Below are 12372 nucleotides of genomic sequence, written 5' to 3'. Positions count from 1 at the left end.
TGTTGCTATGAACATAGGGGTGCATATATTCTTTCTGATTGGTGTTTCTGATTTCTTGGGATATATTCCTAGAAGTGGGATTACTGGGTCAAAGGCATTTTTAGTTTTTTGAGGAAACTCCATATTGTTTTCCACAGTGGCTGCACCAGTCTGCATTCCCACCAGCAGTGTACGAGGGGTGGCATGCCATTTTGCCATGTACTGTGTTGGATCAGTGAAACGATCTTGCTTGCTGATTTGCACTTTACAACCAGAGCTAATGGAGAGTGTTAGGATTATAGAAAATATTCTCCCTATTTCTCGGGGGGGGGGGGGGGAGAAGGGGGGAGTGACTCTTTCACATTTATACATGTTAACAATTGAGCATTGAATTTTTAAGTAGCAATATGATTTCTAATGAGGACCTCAATCATATTGTATCAGCCTGAGTAGAGAAGAGGAATAGAAAATATGGGGTGAAGCCAAATCCATAGAAACAGAAAGTAGAATGGTGGTTATCAGGGTCTGGGGAGGGGGCGATGAGGGAAATGGAGAGAGAGATGTTCAGCAAAGGGCACACACTTTCAGTTAGAAGTTGATTAAGTTTTGGGAATCTAATGCATAGCATTGTGATTATAATTAACAATGTTGTATTATATATTAAAAGTTGCTGAGAGTAAGATATTAAATGTTTTTGCCACAAAAAAAAGAAATAGTAATTATATGATGTGAACGGAGGCTTTAGCTAATGCTGTGATAATCATTTTGCAGTATATAAGTATAGCAAATTAACATGTACATCTTAAGCTTATGCAGTGTTATATATCAGTTACCTTTCAGTAGAGCTGGGATAGAGGGACTAAAGGCACACAAAATCCACTAAAGTAAATGAGTAGAAACAAAATGTAGTGGTGGTGATAATTCAGTGGTTACTCCTTGCCAACTGATTGAAGATCAAATTTCTGAGCCAGTGACTTTTAATGTCCCCTGGGGTTTGATCCTACCTGTTCAATTTTCCCCACCTATCTTCCAGAATGCACTGTGCTATCTCCTCTTTATTGCCTTGGTTAGTGCTTTCCTCTGCACCATTCCATCTCACCTTTTATATCTGTGTGGGAAAAGCCTACCTATCCTCCAAGTTCCCACTCAGATGTGAACGTGTTTTCTCCGATCCTCCCAGCTGGAAGTGTGTCATCTGTGAGCTGTGTTTTAGCTGACATTAAGCACGGAGTTTGTACCTTAGCCCTTATAGGTGTAGATCAGTGAGGTATGTCCTTCTGTCTTGGAACTGGGAAGATGCAGAGTTAAGCATTCTGGCTACTGTTTAGATGTGTTTGAATTGTTTGATAAGCTTTCCCATTTATTAAAATGACTGTAATTATCAGTGCAGATAAGGGAAGCAAAAGTTGTGTTGATTTTATTTTTGAACCACATTCTATGTTCATTTGATTAGAGCAGAGGAATGGTAGATTTTCTGTCTTCATGACATTTTTTAAAGCTAACACTTTAATTACATGGACCCTCTCTTTCCCTCACATTTTTAGGACCAGGCAATTGCTAGTTGGGAAGGAAGTCAATTTATGAATTTAAATCAGCTATAGGTGGTTCACTTTGAATAATCAACATAGAAGAGTTGAGTTGACTTAATGGCATCTTAACATTAGAGTATTCTTATGTCATTGAAAGAACACGAATTAGGTAGGATTCACGGAATATTTGAAAAAAGGTGTTTTTGAAGTTTCAAGTGAGAGCTATTATCTGGATTCCACTCCATTGATCACTTCTCATATTTCTTTTCCAGGTCCGGACCCTATTTGTCAGTGGTCTGCCCCTGGACATCAAACCTCGGGAGCTCTATCTGCTTTTCAGACCATTTAAGGTACCTTTTCTATCTTTCAGAAATTGTAAAAGGAAACAGAAAGCTTCATGGTGTCTTTTTGGAGGAAGAAATGAAATGCTTGAGAAAGTACCCTATAAAGTGATATTTTTAAAAGGTTAATAAGCAATGGGAATTTAACAACTCAACCCTACCTTACAGTGTTACTTACAAAAGATGGAAATGGCCTTTTGTCCTTCTAATAGCTAATCGAGACAAGTATCTTCTATTAACTGATGTGGACTTGTATCTGTCTCTTCCACATATAACAGCCTTAGTGTCCTCCGGCAATTGAGGATGTTTTTCTAGGTAGAGATCACCAAAAATATTACCAGTTGCTCATTATGTATTTATATTTCAAATGCAATAATATAAATCAAGCCCTATCCCTAGGAGATTATTAGTTGAAATAGTTCTATTAGTACTAGTCTTTGGAGGCAGAACTAGGCTTTTATGAATTAGACTAGGAACCTAATACCATATTTGTTTCATGAGAAAAATATCCTAAGTTTCAAATAAAGTAAAAACAATATTGTAAAGTGTTGTTTGGCATAAGGGGAAGCTTTCCTGGTGCTTGAATATTTAGTGCAGTGTGGCTATTGAGATATTACTACTTTGGAGATACTGAATGAATCTGGAATTGAAAACTTAACAGGAAGTCAGACTAAAGCTGAAATAACCATGTTGCCTAGGCAAAACCTTGAAGGTTAGCCTGTGGAGGATTGGAGAAGGCTACACTGGGGCAAACTGTGGGCTGGAGGCCTTCGCCCTCAAGGAGTGAATCTGGAAGTCATGAGAAACTCAGGGCTGTGTCTGAGCTGGTTGTTGCTGACATGTCAGCCAGTGATGCCAGCTGGGGCCATACTTATGATTAGGCAATGGACCATCTTGATTTTTGGTTAAAGATCCATCCCACTTGAAGCAGGAGTCCAGCCAAGACAGGTTGAGGAAAAGTATCTAGTTTTTTTAGGCAGAGGGAACAGGATGTAACAGCTGAAAACAGCTGTGTAGGAAAGGAAGAGAGAGGATCCAGAGGGCAGCCAGTTAAAACCAACAGAGATAAAATAGAGTCTAGCTTATATGCCAAGAAGGCATCATACAATGACATAATTCCATTCTGACAGATATCCCTTAATGCAGCGATTTTCCGCCTTTTTCATCTCATGGCACATGTAAACTAATTACTAAAATTCTGCGGCACACCAAAAAATATATTTTTTGCCAATCTGCCAAAAAAAATAGGTATAATTTTTATTTATTAACACTAGGAAGCTATTGTTGTTTTGTTTGTTGTCTTTTTTTTTTTTTTTTTTTTTACAATCTAAGGGAAAAGAGGTTAGTGCTCCTGACTAAATAGTCAGGTAGTACATGTTTTAAAAATTCTTACAACACCGGTTAAACATCACTGTCTTAATGCAGTAATAAATGTTGACAGGTCAGAAGAAACAGAAAGCTTAGACGTGAGGTTGACTGAGAGGAAGTGGGAAAGAAAGAGATGTTGTAGGAAGAGAGTGCCAACTTGATAGAATTTCCTGACTTTCTTCTGCAGGGTTGCAATTTTTACTATCCCTTTTGTAGGATGAGGACATTTTAAGCTAATTGGCCTTCTTAATGGACAAAATACTATTGTGTTTATATATGTGGAGAGAGAGATTCATCTAGCAAGCCCCTTATATGAATTATCTCATTTAATTCTCATCATAATCCTTTACAGTGGGTTGGCCTCATTTATTCAAATGAGGAAAATGAAACTTTGAGCAGTTGAATAAATTTTGCTCAAGTTTACACACACAGTAAATGACAGGGCCCGGATTCGAACCCAAGCAGTCTGACTGCCGTCCTTGCTCTGAACTACTGTGTGGTACTAATTCTCTTCTTGTGACTTGAGAGCACAGTATAGTCCTGCCAGTGGTTTGTACTTGAGTGAAATATTCATTTGTCCTTTGACGCTGAGGCCTTCAGGGTGTTTAAGCCTCTGGGTTTTTCAGAGAAAGCACCTTGAAAAGGGAAGAGGCAGGGCTGTGAATCATGACCTCTTTATCCAGAAGAGCTCAAGGCCTTTGAGGTAAAATGTTTACAGTAGCTAATTGGTCACATAGTTCTATGCTGGGAAGATATGAGGATGAATCAATCCCAACATTCTACCCAGAACTGCTTCCCTAAAGTCAGGACCCTGCTACATTCCTAACAACCCTCTTTTAATTGAAGTCCCTGAAGGTTGACACTGGTCTGCAAATCTGTCTCTACACTGATATGTGCGGTGGTCAATCATGTCAAGTGGTGTTTTTCCCTCTCTGTGTCATCCATCAGTGCAAGCCACCCGCTATTGATTATTTTCAGAAATAAACACACTTTGTTGTCCTTACCCTGAGAAGCCAGGGAGGGGTGAAAGAAGGTTTAGAAAGGGAGTGTTTCTATCTTCTTTGAAGATGAGCTCAAGTAAAAACTCAGTAGGGCATTTTTGTATGTCCCAATCAGAATACCAACATGAAAATTGGCTGATTCAATAAATAAGCAAAAGAACTGAAAAAGAAATTTTAAAAACCTCAACAAAATTTAGCATCACTACCTGCTTCACCTTTCCTGGCAGTTTTGAAATTTTGACGAGTAGGTTCTACCCAGTGCATTCTTTTTTTTTTTTTAAATAATTTTTTATTTTATTTTTCAATTAGAGTTGATATACAATATTATATTAGTTTCAGGTGTACAGCCATGTTGATTAGATATTTATATAACTTACAAAGTGATCACCAAAATATAGTACATTCTTAATGTTTCATTATTGTTATTTTATAGCAAATACATGACCAAGTTATCACATACTCTTACCGTCCTATCTTATTAAATTTACCTCCTTCAATCTCCTAGTTCTATAAAACAAAGAGATCTGCTATACACAGACACCAATTTTCCTGCCATTGCATAATTTCATGGAAAAAAAAAAAGGAAAGAAACATAAAAATGCATGAATTTCAGGGTTTGGTTTCTTTTAGGCCCCAAGTCTGCAAACAGACATTTGTACACATGGGTGTGTGCATGTGTGCCTGTGTACAGTTTGCTCTCCTGGTTAATTTAAAAGGCATTTGTGAAAGAGGTAGTAGTCAATAGTCATAAAGGATAAAGAACTTATTTTTACTTGAGAAGATGCTATTATAATTCTCCCCCCGCCCCCCTTTTTTTCTTTCTTTCTTTTTTTTTTTTTTGGTCTAAATGTGGTTCTTTTTTATTTTCAGGGCTATGAGGGTTCTCTTATAAAGCTCACATCTAAGCAGGTAAGCATTTTAAACTTGCATATTAATGATCACTTCTACAATAAGTTTGAATTGACTTTCTTCAGGAATGTTGCTAGGGCTCAACATACTTTATTCCCATTAGGATTTTATTTTGTTGTAGCTTTAAAAGATAGGGTGAGATTGGTTAGGAATTAGCACAGGAAAATGGCTTGTAATTCCATAGTCTCCAGCTAGGATGTCTGGGACTAACCCCAAGGAAGACAAATGTAACGCATCCAGCATAGGTATATTGGGGTTTATTTGTATATTCAAAAGTAATTATTATCCAAATTCACTTTTATTCCCAATTCTTTCCTGTTTGTGTGTGTGTGTTTTTAATAAGGTTAAACAGGCAGCCTTTCACAATCGGTATGCGTATCTGGTGATGAAGAATCATGTTCTCTCTCAAACCCCGAATGGAGGTGGTAATCAGTAACCCTGGTAGTTCCTGCAAACTTCTTAAATTTTTCAGCTGTATGCTTTTTCCCCTCTAATGCTGAACACTCAGCATGCTCACCTCCCAATCACTTTTTGACACTCAGTGGGGTTTTCTCTGGTTCATCAGGAATAAGCTATGTTGCAAGTGTCCTTCTGGACTAAAAGATACTGAGTCCAAAGGGATTATGACCCCTTTCTCTTTAGTTGGAACATTATGGGATTTGCGATGAAAATGTTCATCTGTAATTTTGATCATGCAGTGAGAGTACGGGCTTTTATCATTGTGTCATTGTAGTCCTTGCACTGATTGTGTACCAGAAGGTGATTCGGTTCTCTTTCTACTTAAAAAGATGAAGAAACTGAGGGACATTGAATTAATTTAGAAAAGTAGAGTCTCTTGACCCAAGTTTTCCTCTATTCCCTTGTTCACTGCTGCTCACCTTCCAACCCCTTCTAGATTATTTTATGATTCTCTAACACCCCAACTATATGCCCTTGAAGAACCACACTCACAATCCCTTTGATTCATCTTAGAAATTTAGCTAAACCACTGAGTCATGATTCTTCTGGACTGGCTTTCTTATTTCTACACAAATGCCTGTGGTCATTTCTTTATCTTAGCTCTTCACTTTGACATCACCTCTGACCCAGAAAAATAGATATCCCCTGATTTTTTCCCCCTCATATTTCTTTTTCTTTCCTCAGCCCGTAGGTTTTGTGAGTTTTGACAGTCGCTCAGAAGCAGAAGCTGCGAAGAATGCTTTGAATGTGAGTACTTGTGTAATCATTGAGGGGTTTCCTTATGAGGTGGTGGGAAATAGCGGAACCTCAAATGGAAGGAATATGACTTCATAATCCAACAGGAAAGGATTCCTCAATTTGATGAGCCCTCTAAAGAGATTTTTTTCCTAGAATTGTGGTCAGATGTGCAAACTATTCAGTAATTTGCTCTTCTCTAGCTTTTGCTATAAGGCTCAAAATACCTGATAATGTCTTATTTTAGTTCAGCCCAGTCATATCCCATGGTGGTGTACAGCTTAGTTTGGCCATCACTGTGCTCTCAAAGGTAAGCCTAAGCCAAGAAAACATAAAAAAAACCTTGGCTTTTATTATTTCATGAGGTTTTATTTTAGGTATGTGGCTTTTTGTTTTTAAACAGGTCATTGTCATTATCCTGACTGATTAAAAACTTGCATATATGGCTTTCCTGAAAGACATGCTGCATTGGGATATAAGTGAGAATAAACTGTGATTGAATAGAAATAGCTGTATTTGGTTTGTTAGGTATCTTGTCTGCCATATGTTATGAAGTGTTTACCAGTTTTACCTTGGTAAATACTTTCCCCCTTTGGTATGTTGAAAAACAAAACAACTTAAGGGAACCAAGCTGAGAGAATGTGGAAAGAAGCCAATTTAATTTAGTCCAGATGCTGAGAGCAGACCCTCAGGTGAGGAGTCTCAGTGAAAAGCTTGGCTCCATCCTGCTCCAGGCACTTGGCCTAAGCAGCTGTGGATGAGGGTTGATTAATGTGGCCAAAAGTATCTAGGGTGCTTCTTGAAAGGAAAGTAGTAACTTAACTAGTTGTACTCTGGGTATCATGGTGAAAGCTTCTGTGAGCTTATCACTGGCCTTTGTGTTGCTTTAGACTAGACCCGTGGTTGGCAAACTGTGGCTCGTGAGCCACATGCGGCTCTTAGTGTGGCTCTTCCTAAGCCTTAGGAGTACCCTAATTAAGTTAATAACAATGTACCTACCTATATAGTTTAAGTTTAAAAAATTTGGCTCTCAAAAGAAATTTCAATCATTGAACTGTTGATATTTGGCTCTGTTGACTAATGAGTTTGCCGACCACTAGACTAGAACAATACCCCTGCCAGTTGCTCTTCTGAGCTCCTTGATGCTAAGACACACCATGCTGAGGAGGGGCTGTAGAAAAGACCCGATGTCCCATTGATTTGCTGACCCAAGAGAAAGGGGTCAACATAACGGTGTCATTGTGACAAAATCTTCAGAGGTCTTGTGCTTTGGGAAAAAATTAATACATTCCCAGAAGAAATAATTTGCTTGTTATTGTTGGATTTTCATGAAAACATACAGGAATGTCTTCGGAATCCAAGAGTTCCAAAGAGCTTAGAATTTTTCTGGATTTGTGTAAATGACCTTCTGGTTTAAAACAACTGCTCACTTACCCTGTCCTCTCCTGCAGAACAAAATGTAAACCAATTATTTATTGATTACCAGTGGTACACACTAAAGCAAAGTGTATAGCTGAATATTTTTACTTAAAAGTTATTTCATGATTTTTGTATTACATAGATACAACCAGAATTTTCTCATAAAAAAATTTTAAACTCAAAAATTAAACCACAGTTTCTATTTAAGCAGTGTTTTCTTTCATTCTAACCAGGTGACATCTTTCTAAATTCAGAAATATTTTAGGTCCTTCAAAGTTATGTTAGATGACATTTTTACCAGGTTCTTTTCATTGTTCTTATCTACACTAATAAAAGAGAAACATGGTAATTGGCGTACGACCGCTACCCTTCCCATTGGCTAATCAGGGCGATATGCAAATTAACTGTCAGCCAAGATGGCGGCTGGCAGCCAGGCAGCTTGAAACTAACATGAGGCTTGCTTGCTTCAGTGACGGAGGACTCCAACGTTCCCCAACGGCCGCTGCAGGCCTCTGAGCCTGCAGTTTCAAACGTAACAAATACAGACGCTAAAAAAAACTCCAGAAACCAGCTTTCAGCCAGCTGGGATCTCAGAGCTGAAGTTGATACAGAGTTTCGAGAACCGAAACAAACCAGATACCTGCTTTCAGGAGCGGAGGCCTAAGAGCTGGAACCTCAGAGCTAAAGCTGGCCCAGAATAAAAAAAAAAAAAAGAAAGAAAGAAAGAAAGAAAAAAAGGAGCAGTTGGGAGCTTCAGTCCCAGCCTGAAAACAGCCCTCAGCCCCTCACCCAGACTGGCCAGGCACCCCAGTGGGGACCCCCACCCTGAAGGGTGTGTGACCAGCTGCAAACAGCCATCATTCCCTCATCCAGGCTGGCCAGGCACCCCAGTGGGGACCCCCACCCTGATCCAGGACACCCTTCAGGGCAAACCAGCCGGCCCCACCCATGCACCAGGCCTCTATTCTATATAGTAAAAGGGTAATATGCCTCCCAGCACCGGGATCAGCGGAGCCGCGAGGCCTCCCAGCACCAGGATCAGTGTGACAGGGGGCAGCGCCCAAACCCCCTGATCGCCCTGCAGCTGTGTGTGTGTGACAGGGGGCAGGGTGACAACTTCCCTATCCACCCTGCTCTGTTCGTGACAGGGAAAGGTGCCCCAATCCCCTGATCAGCCCTGCTCTGTGTCTGATAGGGGGGAGCTTCCCAACCCCCTGATCGCCCTGCAGCTCTGTGTGTAACAGGGTGCGGCGCCCCAACCCCCCCACCCCACGGGCCCTGCTCTGTGTGTGATGGGGTAGAGCCATAACCTCCCCATCGGCCCTGCTCTGAGTGTGACAGTGGCGGCGTCCCACCCCCCTGATCGCCCCTGCAAGTGATCAGAGGGAGATGGGGGTCCCCTGCCCAGGCATGATTCGTGGGCCAGAGGCCTCAGGCCTGGGCGGGGGACAGAGCCAGTGATCGGGGGGAGATGGGGGTGCCCTGTCCAAGCCTGACACCTCTGGCGGAGGCGTCAGGCCTGGGCAAGGGGCCGATCAGGCGATCGGAGGGTGATGGGGGTCGACTCCTCTGCCCGAGGCATCAGGCCTGGGCAAGGGGCAGAGCCAGCAATTGGAGGGGTCTGGGGGTCCCCTGCCCAGGCATGATTCCTGGGCCAGAGGCATCAGGCCTGGGCTGGGGGCAGAACCAGTGATGGGGGGAAATGAGGGTCCCCTGCCCAGGCCTGACGCCTCTGTTAGAGGCGTCAGGCCTGGGCAAGGGGCCGATCCTGGGATTGGAGGGTGATGGGGGTCAACGCCTGAGGGCTCCCAGTATGTGAGAGGGGGCAGGCTGGGCTGAGGGACATTCTCCCCCCCCCCCCACACACACACCCAGTGCACGAATTTTGTGCACCGGGCCCCTAGTCTTATATAATAAAGCCTAATGTGCAAATCAACCGAACAGCGCTATGATGTGCACTGACCACCAGGGGGCAGATACTCAATGCAAGAGCTTCCCCCAGCCTGCAGGCCCCAGGCCAACCAAGATGAGTGCCAGTGGGGAGTCTCCCCCTCGATCGCCCCGCTGGTCGCCCTGCCAAGGGAAGTGACAGGAGGTGGTGAGGGGGGGCAGGCCGGGCAAGCAGGCCAGCACCCCCCCCCTCGCCCCCTCATCACCCCACCTGTGGGAGGTGACCAGTGGCCGCAGGGCGATTGGGGGGTGGGGCTGGCCGGCTAGCAAGCCCGTGCCACCCCCCTATCACCCTGCAGGTTGTCTCCAAGATGGGTGCCAGCAGGGGCCCCCCAATTGCCCCACAGATCATCCCTGATCGCTGGTCAGGCCTAGGAACCCTACCTGTGCACAAATTTTGTGCACTAGGCCTCTAGTAAAGGAATTAACAGCCGTTGAAACTTGCTCATAGAATGGAGCCTACATTGCCTTCCTTTATCTTTGCTAGGTGTATGAAGGTGTCACTGACCCTCTGTCTGGAGAACAGCGGGCTTTTATAGTTATTACCTCTCTCATCTGACGAAGGCAACATTCTCTTATGAGCTAGGTTATTAAATGGTCATAGTCGTAAGCTGTGATTTCTTGCGTTCTAAGCAAAGTATAGCAATATAAATGCAATTTTTCTTGGTGCCTGAGGGTTATATAATTTAAAATATCAGGTATTGAGCTATACTGTAACATAATGATAGAGATATTTAAGCCCACCCCTATGCCAGATGGCCCCAGCTCATTGGCTTTCTTGTCCTGAGGTCTGGTTTTAGGTTCTTTGTGTGCTCAGCTCTTCTTCTTTTTCACTGGCAGTAAGCTTTCCTTTGGCACCATCCTCTCGCTAATCATTAGTTTTGTTTGTTGCTCATATATTAATAACTTGGAAAGAACTCCAAGCAAAGCAGGTCTAATTCTGTCCTGTTCTGTGGACTTAAGGGTAACTGTTAATATTTACCTGAGGAATATTGAACTTTAGCATTCTTCAGCTTCAGAGGCTGTCTTGTGAGTATAGGGCATATTTAAGCTCCTAGTTGACCTTTTTCTCAATGTTTTAAACTTTTAAGCATAGAGTATTAGAGGTCTTTGTACGTTAGATATCACCTTATTGTTATAGTTGGGGGAACTGAGACCTAGAGAGAATGGCTGCTATCAAAAGAAGTAGGCCTCTTGCTTCTTAGTCCTGGTGGCATTGACGGACTGTTTAATTCACGCTATCCAGGATAAATGGCCATGGTCATGTTTGGTGTGTGACTATGGAGCAAGGCGGCTTCTTCTCTTTGGAGAGGGAATGGGCCCATCTATATATGTAAAAGCCAAGCGACTGTTCGACCAGTAGCTGTGACGTGCACTGACCACCAGGGGGCAGATGCTCAATGCACAGGCATATAAACATGGAACAGACTGATGAATCTCAGAGGGAAGCGGGGAGTGGGGAGGGTGGGAAGAGATTAACCAAAGATCATATATACATACTAGAGGCCTGGTGCACGGATTTGTGCACTGGTGGGGTACCCTCGGCCTGGCCTATGGGGATCGGGCCAAAACTGGCCCAGTGCACATGCACCAGTGGGGTCCCTCAGCCTGGCCTGCAGGGATTGGGCTGAAACTGGCAGTCTGACATCCCCCAAGGGGTCCCGGATTGTGGGAGGGCGCAGGCCAGGCCGAGGGACCCCACTAGTTTAGGATAATATACTGTATCATGAAGCTGACACATCTCTATGGCCCAATATATTATGCTTGTTTTCAGGGTCATCTTTTCTAATTAGTGAATTAAGAACATATGATGCTAATAGCTATTATATTTTCTCCTCCTGTCTTTTGTGCAGGCAGTTCTCTTAAATGCTTTTCCTCAAATTTCTTTGGGGAAAATTCCATTTTGTAATGTTTTGTTTGATTCTCCTATTAAGAAACCTAACCCTCAATTCAGTAAATCCCTCTATATGGAATAGTTCATAGTGTTATGAACCACTTCTCATGTTGGAGAGATTCTTTTCTTGTTATGATTTCTGTCTTGGTTACTCTCTGATCCAATTATTAGTATTAGTAATTAGTCTTTTCCCATAATGACTGATTTTTGAATCCATTTATTTTCTTTCATTTTTGTATTATGCTCCAGTCAATTTGATAATTTTATGGAAAAGCTCCGATTGAATTGAGAGGCAACACTGAACTTGTATAGGTGATAACTCCTAGCTTCTAAATTAAGTACAGTATATTTTGGTTTTATAGCAAAAATTCCCAAATTAGTCCTAGCCGGTTTGGCTCAGTGGATAGAGCATCAGCCTGCGGACTGAAGGGTCCCAGGTTCAATTCTGGTCAAGGGCATGTACCTTGGTTGCGGGCACATCCCCGGTAGGGAGTGTGCAGGAGGCGGCTGATCGGTGTTTCTCTCTCATCGATGTTTCTAACTCTCTATCCCTCTCCCTTCCTCTCTGTAAAAAAAATCAATAAAATATATTTTTTTAAAAATTCCCAAATTAAGCTAAAAATAACCCAAACCCAGGCTTCCCTTCAGGTTATCTGTGTTATTAATCCTCATGAATAGAAATTCTGTTCATTTTTTTAAACTGGCAGCAAAGTATCTGACCTATTCTTCATCCTCCACACACATTAGTAATTTCTGTACCAGCAGTTTTCCATTTTCCATACTAATGG

At 42.3% G+C, this 12372-nt stretch overlaps 1 protein-coding gene across 9 annotated transcripts in view; it reads left to right on the top strand.

Moving 5' to 3' along the window:
• The window catches only part of RBPMS (RNA binding protein, mRNA processing factor), a 175163-nt gene that overhangs the window by 68886 nt on the left and 93905 nt on the right, over positions 1–12372 (top strand). For 4 of the 9 annotated variants that reach the window (XR_009451398.1, XR_009451399.1, XM_059685498.1 and 1 more), the window contains exons 2-4: positions 1781–1858; positions 5089–5127; positions 6271–6333. The exons of 1 other annotated variant lie outside the window; for it this stretch is intronic. Coding sequence is in view for 5 of the 8 variants with exons in the window: in XM_059685498.1 (XP_059541481.1) it covers positions 1781–1858; positions 5089–5127; positions 6271–6333 (180 nt within the window). In the remaining 3 variants the exon portion in view is untranslated. Of the gene's footprint in view, positions 1–1780; positions 1859–5088; positions 5128–5470; positions 5550–6270; positions 6334–6568; positions 6632–12372 lie in introns of those variants that run through there. 4 more of the 9 variants (XM_059685496.1, XM_059685499.1, XM_059685494.1 and 1 more) reach the window with 2 other exon arrangements.

This window comes from Myotis daubentonii, chromosome 2 (assembly GCF_963259705.1).
Source record: "Myotis daubentonii chromosome 2, mMyoDau2.1, whole genome shotgun sequence".
NCBI classification, from domain to species: Eukaryota; Metazoa; Chordata; class Mammalia; order Chiroptera; family Vespertilionidae; genus Myotis; species Myotis daubentonii.
The sequence above is the reverse complement of the archived record's forward strand: the minus strand, read 5'-3'. Positions and strand labels throughout refer to the sequence as shown.